This window comes from Chlamydomonas reinhardtii, chromosome 1 (genome assembly GCF_000002595.2).
Source record: "Chlamydomonas reinhardtii strain CC-503 cw92 mt+ chromosome 1, whole genome shotgun sequence".
NCBI lineage: Eukaryota > Viridiplantae > Chlorophyta > Chlorophyceae > Chlamydomonadales > Chlamydomonadaceae > Chlamydomonas > Chlamydomonas reinhardtii.
In genome coordinates this window covers 7554913-7572955 of record NC_057004.1, presented here as the reverse complement: position 1 = coordinate 7572955, position 18043 = coordinate 7554913, and the positions used below count along the sequence as shown (strand labels likewise).

Sequence of the window (18043 nt, the reverse complement as noted above, 5' to 3'; positions counted from 1 at the left end):
ATCCAGCACAACCCGTAAACTGGCGATCAAGAAACGCACCAGCTACACCAGCAGTAGCACTCCCTAGCTCGGCGTGCGGTGCACTGCTGCCGCGCCACCCACCACCCGCCTCCTGTCCTGCCGCTCCTACTGGCTCTCCTCGTGCCCTCGGGGCCTGAACCAGTCCTGGAAGCCCCCCAATCCCATCAGCTCCCGTGTCACGCCGTCCACGTCTCCGCCAAAGCCCGGCCAAGCCAGGCACGGCCCGTCGAAGATGGGGCGCAGGTCCTCGGGCGCCTCCTGCCGCGCCGCCGCCAAGTCCACGTGGATGCGGGAGGAGGGGTCTGGGTCGTGGATGAGGAGGGTGCGCTTGCCCTGGCTCAGGGCGGTCTGGGGGGAGGGGGGGGGGCAAGAGGACAGAGGGTCTTCAAGGGGGAAGAGCGAGGTAATGAACGAGACCAGGCCACAGCGGGGCACAGCCGTGAATGGCCGTGTAGGATCCTATACGTACGACCGGTAACCCTACCTGAATCTCAAACTTGACGTACATCGACTTGAACGTCGAGGGGCTCAGAAACAGCGCAAAGTTCCTTGAGTGAACAATGCCCAGGGCCATCGCCTCCTTGGTCAGCGCACTGGCCTTGTTGTCGTACCACGCCCGCATGCGGCGCCCCCGCACCGACAGCTCGGTCAGCGCCAGGGCCAGCGCCGCACAGCAGTCAGAGCTCTCGCGCTGCACGTGCGACAGGAAGAAGTGCCAGATGAAGGGCTGCGGCCGAAACGTGAGGGCGTCACCGAAGTTGTTGCGCAGTGAGAACACGCCGCCAATGCCTGCGCGTGGACGCGTGTGGATTGGGCATGTGCAAGTTGGTTGGCCACAGGAGCCGACAGTGGTGTTCATGCGCACGGTGCAGAGCGGCACACCCGCACTCACAATCGCGCATCCCCTGCCAAACCGTTTCGACACCAACCTACGAACGCCCTCACGTACCGTCCACGTGCCCCTTCCACCGCCCCAGGCCGCGCTCCACGACAGAGTTGTCTTTTGTGTCCCATTGCATCTGGAAGCGTGCCTTGTACGACGGAATGGAGTTGGTGTGCTTGGACTCAAACTCCACCCTGGATTGGAAAAGCAAACAGCGAAGGGGAACGGGAGGACATCACGAGGATGGCGCAGGCAAGGTAGGAGCGCTCGTGTGTCGACCCTGCTCCTCACCCGCACCCGGCCCTGATAACCCACGCCCCTGCCCACGCCCCACGCACCACAACTCGATGAGATCTAGCTCGGGCTGGAACCTGGCCTCAAGCTGGTACCAGCCCCACACGTTGCCCTCGCGCGCTGCGGCATGGACGGACGGGAATGGGCTGTGAGACAAAACCACAATCCGTGTCCGCGGCTCGGGAAGCCACCCGAAAGCAAGCGGCAGGCTCGCTCCCAACCGCACTGGCCACGTGGCCATTGCCCGCACGGCCCAAGCCCCCCACACGCCCTTCCACACACACGCCCACTCTTACCGGCCTGCCCCTCATAGTACAGCCATCGCCCCTCGCGCATCAGCTGCAGGCTGGCCGTGTCCGAGCGCGCCTCGTGCAGCTCGAACACAAACTGGTCGTGGTCGGTGGGCAGGTGCACGCAGCGCCCAAAGCCGGCACTCCGCATGAGGTGCTGCAGGCAGGCGTCCTGCTCGTACCAGCGCCGGTACAGGGCGCTCACGTCCGAGCGCCGCAGCAAAGCGGAGACGGGCCCGGGCGGCGCCGAAGCCACACACGCGGACAGCTCCACGTGTGAGGCCATGCGTGGGTCGGGGTCATACAGGAACAGCACGGGCAGGCCCCGCGCCGCCGCACGCTCCAGGTCTGACACGAAGCCGGGGTCTGACCAAGCACCCGGAGACAGCACCGCCAGCACGGCCGCGCTGCAAGACAGTGCTGCCGCGCGCTCCTCCGTTGATGCCCCCAGGCTGCGAAACAGCCGGATGCGGCAGCCGGGGCTGCTCTGCTCGTGCAGCCCCGAAGCAAGGCGCACACCCAGGCTGGCCGCGCCGTCGGGCGCCCCAGCCAAGTAGAAATGGTAGAAAAAGGGCTGCGGGCTGCGCGTGCGGGAGAGGGAGCGAGTAGAGAGGCGAGGGGCGGCGTAATGACGCAAGGTACTGACAGAGGCTTTGGCGCGCTCACCACGATGGTCACAACACCCACGGCGGACGCCCACAATGACGACACATGCAGCCCCCATGCTCCGCCCCGCGCCTGCCTGCCGCGTCGGTGCTCCTGCCGTACTCACCGCAGCACAATGAAGTCTTCTTCCTCAGTCAGCTGCAGCTCTCCGCCCTCGCCCCCCACCGCCTCGCCCGTCCACCTGCCCCAGTATTTGCCCTGCTTGACCTCGCCCAGCTGCAGCACCCCTCCTGCCCCTTGCGCCTCCCACTCCAGCTCCATCCGGTGTTTGTACTTGGGCATGGAGCGCCCCGCCTTGGGCTCGTACGAGACGTCCAGGTGGATGCGCCGCGCATCCGCCTCGAACTCCGCCTCCACCTGGTACCAGCCGCGCAGCAGCACGGGGCCCCCGTCAGGCGGGCGGTGGTAGGCGACACCCTCGTAGTAGAAGCGAGGTAGGTGGGCAGAGGGCAGGCGCAGGGGGGCGGGCGGGGGCGCGGCGCCAGGGCGCGGCGCCAGATACGCCTGCACACAAACACACACGGACGCACACACGGACGCGTGGCCGCACAGGAAGGGGTAAAGTGAAGATATGTATTGTGCTTTCAGGAGGAGGCAAGCAAGGCAGCAGAGCTGGTTCCACTAATAAAAGTGCCTGTACTGCGCCGTACACAGCCTTATACCGCAGCTGTCCCCACCGGCAGCACGCTCTCTGCCTCGGGCCGCCGCAGGCGTATACCGCAGCCGCCCATTTGCGCCAGGTGCCGTGCAGCCGCCTCCTCCGCGTGCGGATGCATGCGATAGGGAATGGCCTCCACCTGCAATCAACACCGCACCTTCAGGCCTTTGCAAAGCGCATTCAGGTGCGGCACACCAGCGCACCGCCCAGCGCTTCATTGCGGCACGTGTGCATAATTTGCCATTTGTGTCATCGGGCCGAACCCCCCCGCCCCGCCCCTCCTGCGCCTCTGTCCCCTCCCACTCACATCCTCGAACAGCTTGGAGAAATCTGCCGGCGCCGTGCCTATGAGCTGGCCCAAGTCCACCGCCGCCGTGCGGGCCAGATCGAACAGCTCGGCGGGCGGCGAGGCGGGTGTAGGCGGCGACGGCACGTGGCAGCTGGCCGCGTCCGGAGCGGCCAGAAACAACAGCAGCACACCCAGCCCGCGCTCCTGAGCTGCCCGCACCGCTGCAAGCACCTCCGAGCAAGCCCACACGCCGGGGCTAAGCAGCACAAGGAGACTGCCTGACGCCGCGACGCGCGCGACAACGGACTCTTCCCCGCTACTGCCAGCTGCCCCAGTCGCCGCCCCCGCCGCCGCCACAACAGCAGTAGCAGCCGCGGCGGCACTCTTGGGCGCTGCTGCCGAGCTGCATGCGTCAATCACGCGCAGCGGCTTGCTGGGCCGCACCAGCTGCCGCCACTGGCACAGCAGCCGCTGCTGGAGCCCACCCGCCTCGTCCGCACGGCATGCCAGGGCAATGTGGAACAGGTGCGGCTGGGGAACCAGCTCGAGCGTCAGCTGAAGCGCGGGCCCCCCGCCACTCGCGTCATCCGCTGCTGGGTTGCCGCTGACTGCAGCCGACAGGCGAAGCACGCCGTCTCGAAGAGTGCCGAGCCACGCACCCGCCTCAACAGTGGTGCAGCTAGCTGGCGCCATAGCGCCACCAGCGTCGTCGGGTGCTGTGGTTGGCGCGGCGACCGTTACAGCCGAGCCCGGCGCCAGGCCGGTCGGGAGGACAACGGCGGGGAGCGGGTGCGTGTCTGCCGCATTGGCCTCCTCCTCAGCCGAAACCCACTCGAGCTCCACCACACGACCTTGCGCATTCGAGAAGCCTACCGAGCCCGTCTCAGCAGCATCGGCGGCGGGCTGACACCACTGCACCACCACCTGCACATGGCCCCAAGCTGTCGAGGAGGCTCCCGAGGCTCCGTCTACTGGAGAGGCCCGAACGGTACCCTCATAAAGGATAAAATGGATATCGGATTGGGGTACAGCATGCCCTCTTGTGTGCTCGCTCGATGCCGTGTCTAAAACAGGCTGCTCACATTCCTTTGTTGCTTCAAGGTTACTGTCGTTGACTGGGCCGGAAGTAAAGGGTTTGTCAGCCTTTGTTGGCGCCTGCGCAACCGGACGCGCAGCCGCGGAGCTTGCAGCACAACCCATGCCTCGCTTCCTTCTGTCACAAGGGCATTTGAGCTAAAGGCTGAAAAGAAATCAGCTGTATTGTTGTTATCTATTGATATGTGTGGTTAGCTTATCAGCGCGCTACTCGTCCGACAGCTCCGCCAACGAGGACCCTGCATTCCCGGGGCCTACGAGGCCTACACACAGTACCTATAATAATATATAATGCAAATCTTGAAGCAGCCGATGGATCCTTCATGCGCAGGAGAAACCATCATTCGGGGTGGGGTTTTCGCAGTATATAATAATGTTTCCTCCACACTAATCTACTGGATATTGAGACGCCTTAAATCAAGCAATCAACCAAGTCTTCTGACCGCTACGTTTGAGCTTTGAAGTTTGAACAACGACGGGTCGATCGCATGCATGGAAAACAAGATACGGGCTATATCCTTTATGAGGGTACCGTTCGGGCCTCTCCAGTAAACGGAGCCTCGGGAGCCTCCTCGACAGCTTGGGGCCATGTGCAGGTGGTGGTGCAGTGGTGTCAGCCCGCCGCCGATGCTGCTGAGACGGGCTCAGTAGGCTTCTCGAATGCGCAAGGTCGTGTGGTGGAGCTCGAGTGGGTTTCGGCTGAGGAGGAGGCCAATGCGGCAGACACGCACCCGCTCCCCGCCGTTGTCCTCCCGGCCGGCCTGGCGCCGGGCTCAGCTGTAACGGTCGCCGCGCCAACCACAGCACCCGACGACGCTGGTGGCGCTATGGCGCCAGCTAGCTGCACCACTGTTGAGGCGGGTGCGTGGCTCGGCACTCTTCGAGACGGCGTGCTTCGCCTGTCGGCTGCAGTCAGCGGCAACCCAGCAGCGGATGACGCGAGTGGCGGGGGGCCCGCGCTTCAGCTGACGCTCGAGCTGGTTCCCCAGCCGCACCTGTTCCACATTGCCCTGGCATGCCGTGCGGACGAGGCGGGTGGGCTCCAGCAGCGGCTGCTGTGCCAGTGGCGGCAGCTGGTGCGGCCCAGCAAGCCGCTGCGCGTGATTGACGCATGCAGCTCGGCAGCAGCGCCCAAGAGTGCCGCCGCGGCTGCTACTGCTGTTGTGGCGGCGGCGGGGGCGGCGACTGGGGCAGCTGGCAGTAGCGGGGAAGAGTCCGTTGTCGCGCGCGTCGCGGCGTCAGGCAGTCTCCTTGTGCTGCTTAGCCCCGGCGTGTGGGCTTGCTCGGAGGTGCTTGCAGCGGTGCGGGCGGCTCAGGAGCGCGGGCTGGGTGTGCTGCTGTTGTTTCTGGCCGCTCCGGACGCGGCCAGCTGCCACGTGCCGTCGCCGCCTACACCCGCCTCGCCGCCCGCCGAGCTGTTCGATCTGGCCCGCACGGCGGCGGTGGACTTGGGCCAGCTCATAGGCACGGCGCCGGCAGATTTCTCCAAGCTGTTCGAGGATGTGAGTGGGAGGGGACAGAGGCGCAGGAGGGGCGGGGCGGGGGGGTTCGGCCCGATGACACAAATGGCAAATTATGCACACGTGCCGCAATGAAGCGCTGGGCGGTGCGCTGGTGTGCCGCACCTGATTGCGTGGTTGATTGCAGGTGGAGGCCATTCCCTATCGCATGCATCCGCACGCGGAGGAGGCGGCTGCACGGCACCTGGCGCAAATGGGCGGCTGCGGTATACGCCTGCGGCGGCCCGAGGCAGAGAGCGTGCTGCCGGTGGGGACAGCTGCGGTATAAGGCTGTGTACGGCGCGGTACAGGCACTTTTATTAGTGGAACCAGCTCTGCTGCCTTGCTTGCCTCCTCCTGAAAGCACAATACATATCTTCACTTTACCCCTTCCTGTGCGGCCACGCGTCCGTGTGTGCGCCCGTGTGTGTTTGTGTGCAGGCGTATCTGGCGCCGCGCCCTGGCGCCGCGCCCCCGCCCGCCCCCCTGCGCCTGCCCTCTGCCCACCTACCTCGCTTCTACTACGAGGGTGTCGCCTACCACCGCCCGCCTGACGGGGGCCCCGTGCTGCTGCGCGGCTGGTACCAGGTGGAGGCGGAGTTCGAGGCGGATGCGCGGCGCATCCACCTGGACGTCTCGTACGAGCCCAAGGCGGGGCGCTCCATGCCCAAGTACAAACACCGGATGGAGCTGGAGTGGGAGGCGCAAGGGGCAGGAGGGGTGCTGCAGCTGGGCGAGGTCAAGCAGGGCAAATACTGGGGCAGGTGGACGGGCGAGGCGGTGGGGGGCGAGGGCGGAGAGCTGCAGCTGACTGAGGAAGAAGACTTCATTGTGCTGCGGTGAGTACGGCAGGAGCACCGACGCGGCAGGCAGGCGCGGGGCGGAGCATGGGGGCTGCATGTGTCGTCATTGTGGGCGTCCGCCGTGGGTGTTGTGACCATCGTGGTGAGCGCGCCAAAGCCTCTGTCAGTACCTTGCGTCATTACGCCGCCCCTCGCCTCTCTACTCGCTCCCTCTCCCGCACGCGCAGCCCGCAGCCCTTTTTCTACCATTTCTACTTGGCTGGGGCGCCCGACGGCGCGGCCAGCCTGGGTGTGCGCCTTGCTTCGGGGCTGCACGAGCAGAGCAGCCCCGGCTGCCGCATCCGGCTGTTTCGCAGCCTGGGGGCATCAACGGAGGAGCGCGCGGCAGCACTGTCTTGCAGCGCGGCCGTGCTGGCGGTGCTGTCTCCGGGTGCTTGGTCAGACCCCGGCTTCGTGTCAGACCTGGAGCGTGCGGCGGCGCGGGGCCTGCCCGTGCTGTTCCTGTATGACCCCGACCCACGCATGGCCTCACACGTGGAGCTGTCCGCGTGTGTGGCTTCGGCGCCGCCCGGGCCCGTCTCCGCTTTGCTGCGGCGCTCGGACGTGAGCGCCCTGTACCGGCGCTGGTACGAGCAGGACGCCTGCCTGCAGCACCTCATGCGGAGTGCCGGCTTTGGGCGCTGCGTGCACCTGCCCACCGACCACGACCAGTTCGTGTTCGAGCTGCACGAGGCGCGCTCGGACACGGCCAGCCTGCAGCTGATGCGCGAGGGGCGATGGCTGTACTATGAGGGGCAGGCCGGTAAGAGTGGGCGTGTGAGTGGAAGGGCGTGCGGGGGGCTGTGGCCCTGCGGGCAATGGCCGCGTGGCCAGTGCGGTTGGGAGCCTGCCGCTTGCTTTCGGGTGGCTTCCCGAGCCGCTGACACGGATTGTGCTTTTGTCTCACAGCCCCTTCCCGTCCGTCCATGCCGCAGCGCGCGAGGGCAACGTGTGGGGCTGGTACCAGCTTGAGGCCAGGTTCCAGCCCGAGCTAGATCTCATCGAGTTGTGGTGCGCGGGGCGTGGGCAGGGGCGTGGGTTATCAGGGCCGGGTGCCGGTGAGGAGCAGGGTCGTCACATTAGTGCTCCTACCTTGCCTGCGCCATCCTCCTGGTCGTGATGTCCTCCCGTTCCCCTTCGCTGTTTGCTTTTCCAATTCAGGGTGGAGTTTGAGTCCAAGCACACCAACTCCATTCCGTCGTACAAGGCACGCTTCCACATGCAGTGGGACACAAAAGACAACTCTGTCGTGGAGCGCGGCCTGGGGCGGTGGAAGGGGCACGTGGACGGTACGTGAGGGCGTTCTTAGGTTGGTGTCGAAACGGTTTGGCAGGGGATGCGCAATTGTGAGTGCGGGTGTGCCGCTATGCACCGTGCGCATGAACACCACTGTCGGCTCCTGTGGCCAATCTACTTGCACATGCCCAATCCACACGCGTCCACGCGCAGGCATTGGCGGCGTGTTCTCACTGCGCAACAACTTCGGTGACGCCCTCACGTTTCGGCCGCAGCCCTTCATCTGGCACTTCTTCCTGTCGCACGTGCAGCGCGAGAGCTCTGACTGCTGTGCGGCGCTGGCCCTGGCGCTGACCGAGCTGTCGGTGCGGGGGCGCCGCATGCGGGCGTGGTACGACAACAAGGCGGGCGTCCTCACGAAGGAGGCAATGCTGCTGGGGATACGGCACTCGCACATGTTCGTTGTCTTCCTCAGCCCATCCACCTTCCTGAAGGCCAATTGGGAGATCCAGGTGGGGGCAAGCGGTTGGGCCGTCGCTTGGGCCGTCGCAGGTGCCCCTAGTACCGTACTCTTTCCATGCGCTCCTGGCTCTTGCAATCCGTCATGTTGCACATTCATGACCACTTACTAACCCCATGCTTTTAGTTGACACGCACGGCTACCAGCCACCAGCCTCTCCCCGGACTAAGCCAAGGTGGCTAGTATTCTCTCCAGGTGGCTAGTATTCTCTCCAGCAGTTCTCTCCAGCAGTTCAGACTTAAACCTCTCATCTGTCCTCTTGTCCGCCCCTCCCCCCAGACCGCCCTGAGCCAGGGCAAGCGCACCCTTCTCATCCACGACCCAGACCCCTCCTCCCGCATCCACGTGGACTTGGCAGCGGCGCGGCAGGAGGCGCCCGAGGACCTGCGCCCAATCTTCGACGGGCCGTGCCTGGCCTGGCCGGGCTTTGGCGGAGACGTGGACGGCGTGACACGGGAGCTGATGGAATTGGGGGGCTTCCAGGACTGGTTCAGGCCCCGAGGGCACGAGGAGAGCCAGTAGGAGCGGCAGGGCAAGAGGCGGGTGGTGGGTGGCGCGGCAGCAGTGTACCGCACGCCGAGCTAGGGAGCGCTACTGCTGGTGCGTTTCTTGATCGCCAGTTTACGGGTTATCCTGGATGAGGCACGAGGCGTGTGGGAGGTTTTTGTGGGAGAGCGTTGGTGCAGCAACGGACGCGGTTGAGGAGTTCGGTATGTGGGTGGATGTGTGGTGTGCGGTACTGGGGCATGCACTTGGTGGAGTTGTTTTAACACTCGTTTTCACATTGGAACCGTGACTGTGCAGGAAACTTCACGAGGAACGTTTTGCAGTCATAGAGTGCTTGAGGAGTCATAGCTATACATAGCTAGCCAACAAATGAACGCGTCTGGGTGAGGGCGAGAGCTGGTGCACTGTGCACACATGTACCGTACGTGTGTTAGTGAGTAGAAAGAAGCAACGCGGAAACAGGACATGTGTGCGTGTGTGTTTGTGTGTGTCACAAGACCACAACCTGCTCGTGTGCGTATGACGCGACACGGACGGACGCACGGGGATTGAGGGAAGCGACTGGGCGTAAGGAGGCGCGCGCCTGCGCTGTCTTGTGCACTCCGCTGCCACGTGACTGACGTGAGGAACCGAGCAAACGGGCAAGGCGACCAAGCGTCACGGCTGCAAGCAGTGAGGGCTGCAAGCCTGGCACGCCATCGTCCACACCATTTTGGTTGCGGCAATCCTGTGGCACTGGTGCCAAACTTGAGCCACAAGGTAAGGGCAGCGGCGGCGTCTGCCGGCCGCGCAATCAGTGCGTCAGTGAAGGGAAGTCACAGGTTGGTGCCGGGCAGAAACCCCACAACTGGAGCCACCGGGTCACGTACACGATGCGTTCGTGGACACGCGGGTGTCGATACAATCGGACGGGAACAGAAGAGGGGCGCGTTACGGCGGTAGAGGCGCGTTGCCCCTCGCGCTGAAGCATGCACGCTCCCAACCCCCACATTTGCAACAGGCTGCGTCCTGTGGCCAGCTGCGGGAAAGGTGGGCGGGCCGAGGCCCAGGCGCCCGGGCAAGCCGTGACCCGCTCTTTCGGCCGGTGTACTTCAAGGGCGTCCTGAACAAAACGTGCCGCTCGTTTGATCACACACAAAGCCGCCCTTGTTTGGGCTCGCTATGGCGATGCCGAATGCAGGCGCCGAGAGGTGCTCCACGGCTCCGACACCGTTAAAGAGAACATGCCGACTCGCAACACCAAGGGCAACCTGGGTTTGCCGCCACCAGGTAGATATGCTCCAACACGCCGGCTAAATGAAGCGCTAGCTTGACTGTAGAAAGCGCGCGAGCCCAGCAAAGGCGACGACACGAAATTCGCTTTTTCCATGTCGGCATGGGGCGCTGTTCGGCGCCCATAAATGCTTCCTGAACACCAATTGGGCGTTATACTCGCACGCACACGAAAGAAGACACAATTTGTATAGAGCCTGCTCTATATCCTTTAGAGAGAGTCGGGGGCGCGACAACATCGAGGTGTCCCCACGAAAGCAGCTTGCCGAGAGGCGCTTGACCGCCAACATGCTATCCATGCTCGGTCGTAAGGGCCAGGCCATGTGCCTGCGCTCCTCACGCCAGGTCCCCTCGACGAGGTGAGCAACAGTTGGCTCGAAATTCAGGCTCCGACACCGCCGGGCGCAGTCGCGGCGCCCGCTCTGGGGCCCCGCACCAGTCAGGGCGATTCAATTATGCTTTAACTATGCATGCGATATGGTCGCGCTGCCTCGGACAGCCGGAAGCAACACCCTTCGCTTGACACCTCAGACGATCGCTTTTCGTTGCACTGAGCCCGGCCGTCACTGGCCCGCTTCTGCTTCCTGTTGCGCCACTCTTGACACCTTTGCGTGTGTCGCGCAGGGCCTCCATCGCTCGCCTTTTGGCGCAGACCCCTCGCCCGAATGTGCGCGCCAACGCGCTGGCCGGCACCGCTCCTGGCACCTCCACCTCTGGCCCCGCTGAGCCTATTAAGGACCCTATTCCTTATGCCAACCTTGTCGTCGGTAAGCGACGACAGCGACCCTTGCTCTGCACGTGTGCTTTCTGCCTTCGCGCCTCGCTTGCACACAGGCTGACTCGTGAGACTTCAGCGACCTCGACTGCGCCATGCCTTGCATGCAATGCACATAGAGCGCATCCAGCCCGTCAGTTGTGCGTGGCCCTACCCATCAAACCAACCGCTCGCCCCCTCGCCTCCTATGTTCAGGTGTCCCCCGCGAGAACGCCCCCGGCGAGCGCCGCGTCGCGCTGAGCCCCGCCGCCGTGGCCGGCCTGCTGAAGCAGGGCTTCAAGACCATCGTTGTCGAGAAGGGCGCCGGCGAGTACTCCCAGTTTACGGTAAGACCGCCTGGAGTGCGTCCGCCCCTGGACTAGTCCGAGCATCTTACCAGTAGCTAGAGAGTGCATGCCGCGTGGCCCTACACCTGGCTCACAGGCCATTGCAGTAGCAGGTTTATTATGCAGCTTGGATCCGGGCCGGGCTGTACGCAGGGATTCATTTCCAATGAACTGTGTATGTTGCCATAAACCGGGCCGCACCGGTACCGCTCTCACGTAACAGCACCATCACGCACATTCCTAGCCCTCCCTAAACCTCCAGTGTCCTCCGTCCCTGCCCACTGCTGTCTTGACCCTCGCCTGACCCCACCCTCCGCCCCCCACCCCCACCCCTGCAGGACGCCGAGTACGCGAGCGCCGGCGCCACGCTGGTGGACAGCACGGAGGCCATGGGCGCAGACATCGTGCTGCGCGTGCGGCCGCCCGCGCTGGAGGAGGTCAACAAGATCAAGGAGGGCGCCGTGTGAGTTACGCCACGATGCGCATGTGCAAGTGTTCGAGGGCTTGGCTGCCTCTCAACGCTCCTGTCTCTGCTGCGCTCCGGCCCTCTTACCCTCCCTCCTTTTCCCGCCTGCCCCCCTCTCCCACGATTGCAGCCTGGTGTCGTACCTGTACCCCGCCCGCAACAAGGAGCTGGTGGAGGCGCTGGCCAAGCGCCGCGCCACCGCCATCGGCATGGACTGCATCCCGCGCACCATCTCGCGCGCGCAGATGTTTGACTCGCTGTCCTCCATGGCCAACATCGCCGGATACCGCGCCGTCACCGAGGCCACCCAGCACTTTGAGCGCTTCCTCAACGGCCAGATCACCGCCGCCGGCCGCATCCCGCCCGCCAAGGTCCTTGTCATCGGCGGCGGCGTGGCCGGCCTGGCGGCAGTGGGGGCTGCCAAGAGCCTGGGCGCCATCGTGCGTGTGTTTGACACGCGCACGGCGGTGAAGGAGCAGGCCAAGTCCATGGGCGCCGAGTTCCTCACCGTGGACATCCAGGAGGAGGGCGAGTCCGGCACCGGCTACTCCAAGGAGATGTCCCCGGCCTTCATCGAGGCCGAGATGAAGCTGTTCGCGGCTCAGGCCAAGGAGGTGGACATCATCATCACCACCGCCCTCATCCCCGGCAAGGGCGCGCCGCTGCTGATCACCAAGGACATGGTGGACAGCATGAAGCCCGGCTCGGTGATTGTGGACCTGTCGGCGGAGGCGGGCGGCAACTGCGGCTACACCAAGCCCGGCGAGGTGGTCAAGACGCCCAACCGCGTCACCGTGGTGGGATACACCGACATGCCCAGCCGGTGAGAGCCAAGGAGGGATGGGGCGCGGAGGGGGCCAAAGGGGACGGAGACTGCTTGTGGGGGCTGCGGCGGCACCTGGTGCCCCTGGCGGATTTGACAAAGAGCTTGCCTGTCATGGTTGGTCTAGTCGGTCTCTCTGGGGCGTCCTTTCCCATCTCATCCCCCCGCCATTCTCTCCACCTCGCAGCATGGCCGGCCAGTCGTCCACCCTGTACGCCAACAACATCTCCAAGCTGCTGCTGTCCGCCGGCCCCTTCACCGGCGGCCCCAAGGGCCACTTCCGCATCGACCACGCTGACCCCGTCATCCGCGGCTCACTGGTGCTGGAGGACGGCGAGCTGCGCTGGCCGCCGCCGCCCGGCGTCATCCCGCAGGCCAACACCAAGGTGGGGCGAGAGGCCGGGAGGAGGGTTGGTGGTGGTGGCGGTTGGTGATGATGACGGTGGACGCAGCTGGGACGTGCAGTAGTGGCGCGCCGAACCATCTACCACTGAGCCAGACAAGACAGTCATCAGAATGAACCAGCACACGCACACCCACAAGCACACCGACACACGCACCCACACACACACCCACAGGTCAACGAGACCAAGGACCACAAGAAGGACACCGGCCCGGTGGACCTGTACGAGCCCACCAAGCGCAGCGCGCTGGTGACCACCGGCGCCGTGGCCGCCGCGCTGGCGCTGGGCGCCACCTCGCCCTCGGCCGCCTTCAGCTCCATGCTCACCAAGTTCGGCCTGGCCTCCATCTGCGGCTACCAGACGGTGTGGGGCGTGGTGCCGGCGCTGCACTCGCCGCTCATGTCGGTGACCAACGCCGTGTCGGGCCTGACGGCGGTGGGCGGCATGGTGCTGGCCGGCGGCGGCCTGCTGCCCGGCAACACCTCGCAGGCGCTGGCGGGCCTGGCGGTGGCGGCCAGCGCCATCAACATTGGCGGCGGCTTCACCATCACGCAGCGCATGCTGGACATGTTCAAGCGCCCCACCGACCCGGTGGAGTACAACCAGCTGTACGCGCTGCCCGCCGCCACGCTGGTGGGCGGCTACGTGGCGGCCTCGCTGTTCATGGGCGGCACCGGCGGCGACCCCGAGGGCGTCACCTCGGCCTCCTACCTGGCCTCCTCGGCGATGTGCATCGCCGCCATCGCCTGCCTGGCCAACCAGTCGTCGGCGCGCACCGGCAACGCGCTGGGCATGGCGGGCGTGGGCACCGGCATCGCAACCACCCTGGGCGTCATGAACGCGCCCGCCGCCGTGTACGCGCAGGTGCTGACCATGCTCGGCGCCGGCATTGGTGAGTGGTGAGGAGGTTTAGTTGGTTGTGTTTGGTTTGGGATGGGTGGGTTGGTTGGGTTGGGTTTGATTTGGGGGACAGAAGCGACGCGTTTCGTGCAATCGACTTGTGCATATTGCGGCCGCTATTGGGTTTATACTGGCTTCTGCCACTCTCCCCCATTTCCTCCCACTGCGCAGCCACGGGCCACTACGTGGGCAAGACCATGAAGATCACGGAGCTGCCTCAGATGGTGGCCGCCTTCCACTCGCTGGTAGGCCTGGCGGCGGTGGTCACCTCCATCGCCAACGTCATGGCGGCAGACCCCGGACACCTGGACATGACGCACAAGGTGGGGGAGGGGCGGAAGGCAGGGGGACAGAAGGGGCCGAGGCAGATAGATGGTTGAGCGAGAGGAGGGGTTTGTACGCCCGAGCTCGGGGGATCAGGGGTAAAAAGATTGGGCGGGAGGGGCAAGAGAAGGGCGACGGGAGGGCACAATGCCTTGGAGGCTTTTGCCGCTGGCGTGCAGACGACCTCAACACTGCAAACATTGCAGCAGGGGTTGCTTTGTTTGTATGTTGGGAGCTCCGCCGCAACTGCCGGCTGACTCCCCACCCAACTCACCCACCATGCCCCCCCTCCCCACCCCTCAACAGGTCATTGCCTACCTGGGCGACTTCATCGGCGCCGTGACCATGACCGGCTCCGCCATTGCCTTTGGCAAGCTGCACGGCGTGCTCAAGTCCGACCCGCTGTCGCTGCCCGGCAAGAACGCCATCAACCTGGGCCTCTTTGCCGCCAACCTGGCCTGCGGCGCCGCCTTCCTGGCCAGCGACGGCTCCACGGACGCCGGCGTGCTGGCGCTGGTGGCGGCGGGCGTGCTGGCGGGCGTGCAGGGCGCGCACATGACCGCCTCGATCGGCGGCGCTGATATGCCTGTTGTCATTACGCTGCTCAACTCGTACTCGGGCTACGCGCTGTGCGCGGAGGGCTTCCTGCTCAACAACGACCTGCTGACGGCGGTGGGCGCGCTGATCGGCTCCTCGGGCGCCATCCTGTCGTACATCATGTGCACGGCCATGAACCGCTCGCTGCCCAACGTCATCCTGGGCGGCTACGGCATGACCGCCAAGGCGCCCGCCGACGCCGCCGCGGTGGCGGGCACGCACCAAGAGATTGACGTGGGCGGCGTGGCGGAGGCGCTGACCACCGCCTCCAAGGTCATCATCGTGCCCGGCTACGGCATGGCGGTCGCCAACGCGCAGTACCCCGTGGCCGAGCTGGCCAAGCACCTGACGGACAAGGGCATCAGCGTCAAGTTCGGCATCCACCCCGTGGCCGGCCGCATGCCCGGCCAGCTCAACGTGCTGCTGGCGGAGGCGGGCGTGCCGTACGACGTGGTGTTTGAGATGGACGAGATCAACGAGGAGATCGAGGAGGCGGACGTGTGCCTGGTGATTGGCGCCAACGACACGGTCAACAGCGCGGCGGTGGAGGACCCCAACAGCGTCATTGCGGGCATGCCCGTGATTGAGGTGTGGCGCTCCAAGCAGGTGTTCTTCATGAAGCGCACCATGGGCGCCGGCTACGCTGGTGCTGAAAATCCCGTTTTCTATAAGGTGAGAGGCGCGGCGGGGTGGAGGGAGGGGCGGGATGAAGAGAGGGATGGAGAGGAGCGGGGCTGGGTGACGGGCGGGTGGTGTGGAGAAGGTCCATATGCCACCTTGGGAGTCGCTGCGTGCTTCGCATTCTGCTGATACTCTCTTTGCCGCTCAGTCTTCCTTCTTGCCCTCCCCACCCACCCCCAGCCCAACACCTTCATGTTCCTGGGTGACGCCAAGAAGCAGACCGACGCACTGCTGGCGCGCGTCAACGAGACCCTGGGCATCAAGGCCTAAGCTCGCCGCAACCCTAGCGGCACACCCCGCCTCCCAGGGGCGAGGCATGTGTGTGCGTATCGGTATGAGGATAGTACAACAGCAGCAGCATGCAAGTTTTGTTCATGGATGGTGACGGGTCGTACAAAACTCTACGGTTTTTCGCTCGTGGAGCGAGGGTAAAGCAAATCGCATGGATGGATGTGGGCATGGCATTTATGATGTCAGTTCGGACGAGGCGCCGGCATTCTTCCCTGCTCCTGGGGCTCCCGCTCCTTCAACACGCGGGACGGGCGCGCAGTTTCGTGTGCGTGCCCTCCCCCGGAATAACAACACACCGGGCGGCCCGAGGAGCCAGGTGCAGCCGGCGCAGGCCTGAGGGGCGACGGCGGCGGCGGGTCGCAGGCGGCCCCGCTGAGGAGTGCTTGACAACAGTAGGGGCGGGAGGCACAGAGAGGCGCGAGTTCCCAGAGATTCGAAGGGATGCGCTCGTGGTCAAGAGGTTGCGCGTGCGTCTTTGTGTTGGGATCACGGTTGAAGCAATTGACAGCTCTGGGGTTCTTTCAACAGAAGAAGAATAACCGAGGTCAGTTGACATGGACGGAGCTGGCGCCACGGCGCCAGGGGCCTTGCCCTGCCGCATATGCTGGCAGGAGGCGGATGGCCGCGCGGATGCGTGTGCGCGAAGCGGACAGTGAGCCGTGGCGTGATGTGGGGAGTGCTGCGGGGAGTGCTGCGGGGGGCGGCCGGGTGCCCTGCCCAAAGTGCACCAAGGTGCATGTACGGTACACGGAGCGTGGCGGTGTTTCTTGGGTGTGTGTGTGTGTGGACAACAGTATGCCAAAGACAAAGCGCCTGGGTTTTGTTTGTTGATAGGGGCGACAAGGACACAGCATGGCATCTGGATGTGGAGTTACAGGAGGATGGGCAGGCCCCCGGGTGTGGGGTTGCGCGTGGTCCTGCACGGTGCGTGGCGCGGCTTTCGCCTGGACCCGTTTGGAACGGGCGCGGCTTCAGAATTGGAAGGCGTGGGCCAGGCCGCGCTTTTGAGGTTTGTGTGCATTCTTTGCAATACTAGCCCTGATGCGAAGATTCGCAAGCGGTGGCTGGATTGTTCCGTTACGAAATACAATTGTGACTTGGGATTTAGGCGAAGAACGGTACTGCAGGTGAAGAAGGTTCGCACGGTGGAAGATATGAACGAAGATGCTGTTGGCAAGACGTCGTGGCTGAAGGGGGGGTGCAACCGTGCAAGTCCCCTGCACCACGTGCACGCTTGCCGTCACGCACTATTGTAAAGCAATTTTTCAAGCGATTTTGGGATTTTGGGGCACAACCTGCTGGGGCACAAGCGACCTGCATCGCTGCAGACTGGCGGCGGCAGCGGTGGCGGCGGCAGCAGCAGTTGCGGCGGCAGCAGCGGCGGCAGCGGCGGCGGCATCAGCAGCATTTTAGTAGCGGAGGGGGCGGGAAAGGCCACGTGGAGGAGGAGAGCGCAGCGCCGCCCAAGAAGCGGCGCAAGCGCGCAGGCTGTGGAGCCGGCTGGTGTCTAGGTAGCGGCTGGCAGGGCATGCGTAGCGGCATGACAAGTAGTGCGGCTGTTGACAACTGTGCTGTGTCTGGCTAGATAGGCACCTGGTTTGGCTATGTGCCCAGTGCTCGTATCTTCCTTCCTTTCGACAGAAATTTGCCCAAAAATGCCTCCGGCGGAAGACATTCTTGATTCCTGTGGCCAAAAATCTGTGAAAACGCTTCAGATTTTGAAAGGTCTTTCTGAGAATCGCAGAAGACATTTTGGGGCGTTTCTGTCACTTGTCCGGGCCCAAGGCAAGGGTGACTGAGGTTCCCCAGGATAATCTACGGCCGTGTCCTGCTGGTACCATGGGGGCGTGGGTACCACGATAGGTCAGCCTTCTACCAGGGGAGTCATGCCGTGGGTGAGTGAGCATTATGAGCATGGGTGAGGGCGCTGGGGTTTGGCGTGGGGATGGGCCACGATTTGCCATGGAGCCATGGAGCCGGTAGTGTTAACTTGGCAACAGCAACCTCACCCCGCACGCTGTAACAATGGCACATCCCGTGCGGCGGAATATTTTGCTGCGCCGGAGCCGAAACATGGGCTGGGGGCAACAGCAACCTCACCCCGCACGCTGTAACAATGGCACATCCCGTGCGGCGGAATATTTTGCTGCGCCGGAGCCGAAACATATGGGCTGGGGGCAACAGCAACCTCACCCCGCACGCTGTAACAATGGCGCATGCCGTGCGGCGGAATATTTTGCTGTGCCGGAGCCGGAGCGTGGGCTGGGGGGCAACTGCAGCCGCATTTGGCACGCTGCAACAGGACAACCTTGTTTGGCAGTACACCGGATGCTCAGTACCATGGCGTGCCCCTGGCCACCCCCCTGGCCTGACACGAACCGTGC

The 18043-nt window shown here is 64.5% G+C and overlaps 3 protein-coding genes across 3 annotated transcripts; 2 read left to right on the top strand and 1 right to left on the bottom strand.

Annotated features, from left to right (window-relative positions):
* Positions 1–2: 2 nt before the first annotated feature.
* CHLRE_01g054600v5 (uncharacterized protein) lies at positions 3–4454 on the bottom strand. Its single transcript, XM_043059024.1, has 8 exons — positions 4094–4454; positions 3120–4025; positions 2261–2658; positions 1495–2069; positions 1243–1318; positions 971–1098; positions 506–810; positions 3–369 (listed from the first exon to the last, which is right to left on the bottom strand). The coding sequence occupies exons 1-8, from the start codon at positions 4097–4099 to the stop codon at positions 127–129; spliced, it is 2637 nt and encodes an 878-aa protein (XP_042928938.1). The 5' UTR covers positions 4100–4454; the 3' UTR covers positions 3–126.
* A 140-nt stretch (positions 4455–4594) lies between these two features.
* Positions 4595–9510, top strand: CHLRE_01g054550v5 (uncharacterized protein). The gene is made up of 8 exons (XM_043059023.1): positions 4595–5698; positions 5844–5963; positions 6137–6534; positions 6726–7300; positions 7473–7548; positions 7699–7826; positions 7987–8285; positions 8573–9510. The coding sequence occupies exons 1-8, from the start codon at positions 4685–4687 to the stop codon at positions 8813–8815; spliced, it is 2853 nt and encodes a 950-aa protein (XP_042928937.1). The 5' UTR covers positions 4595–4684; the 3' UTR covers positions 8816–9510.
* Positions 9511–10114: 604 nt separating this feature from the next.
* On the top strand, positions 10115–17878 carry CHLRE_01g054500v5 (uncharacterized protein). Its single transcript, XM_001700170.2, has 10 exons — positions 10115–10431; positions 10697–10839; positions 11043–11173; positions 11512–11636; positions 11770–12462; positions 12650–12848; positions 13041–13758; positions 13938–14089; positions 14397–15359; positions 15549–17878. Exons 1-10 carry the CDS (start codon positions 10361–10363, stop codon positions 15636–15638), a joined length of 3285 nt encoding a protein of 1094 aa, XP_001700222.1. The 5' UTR covers positions 10115–10360; the 3' UTR covers positions 15639–17878.
* The last annotated feature ends 165 nt before the right edge of the window (positions 17879–18043 follow it).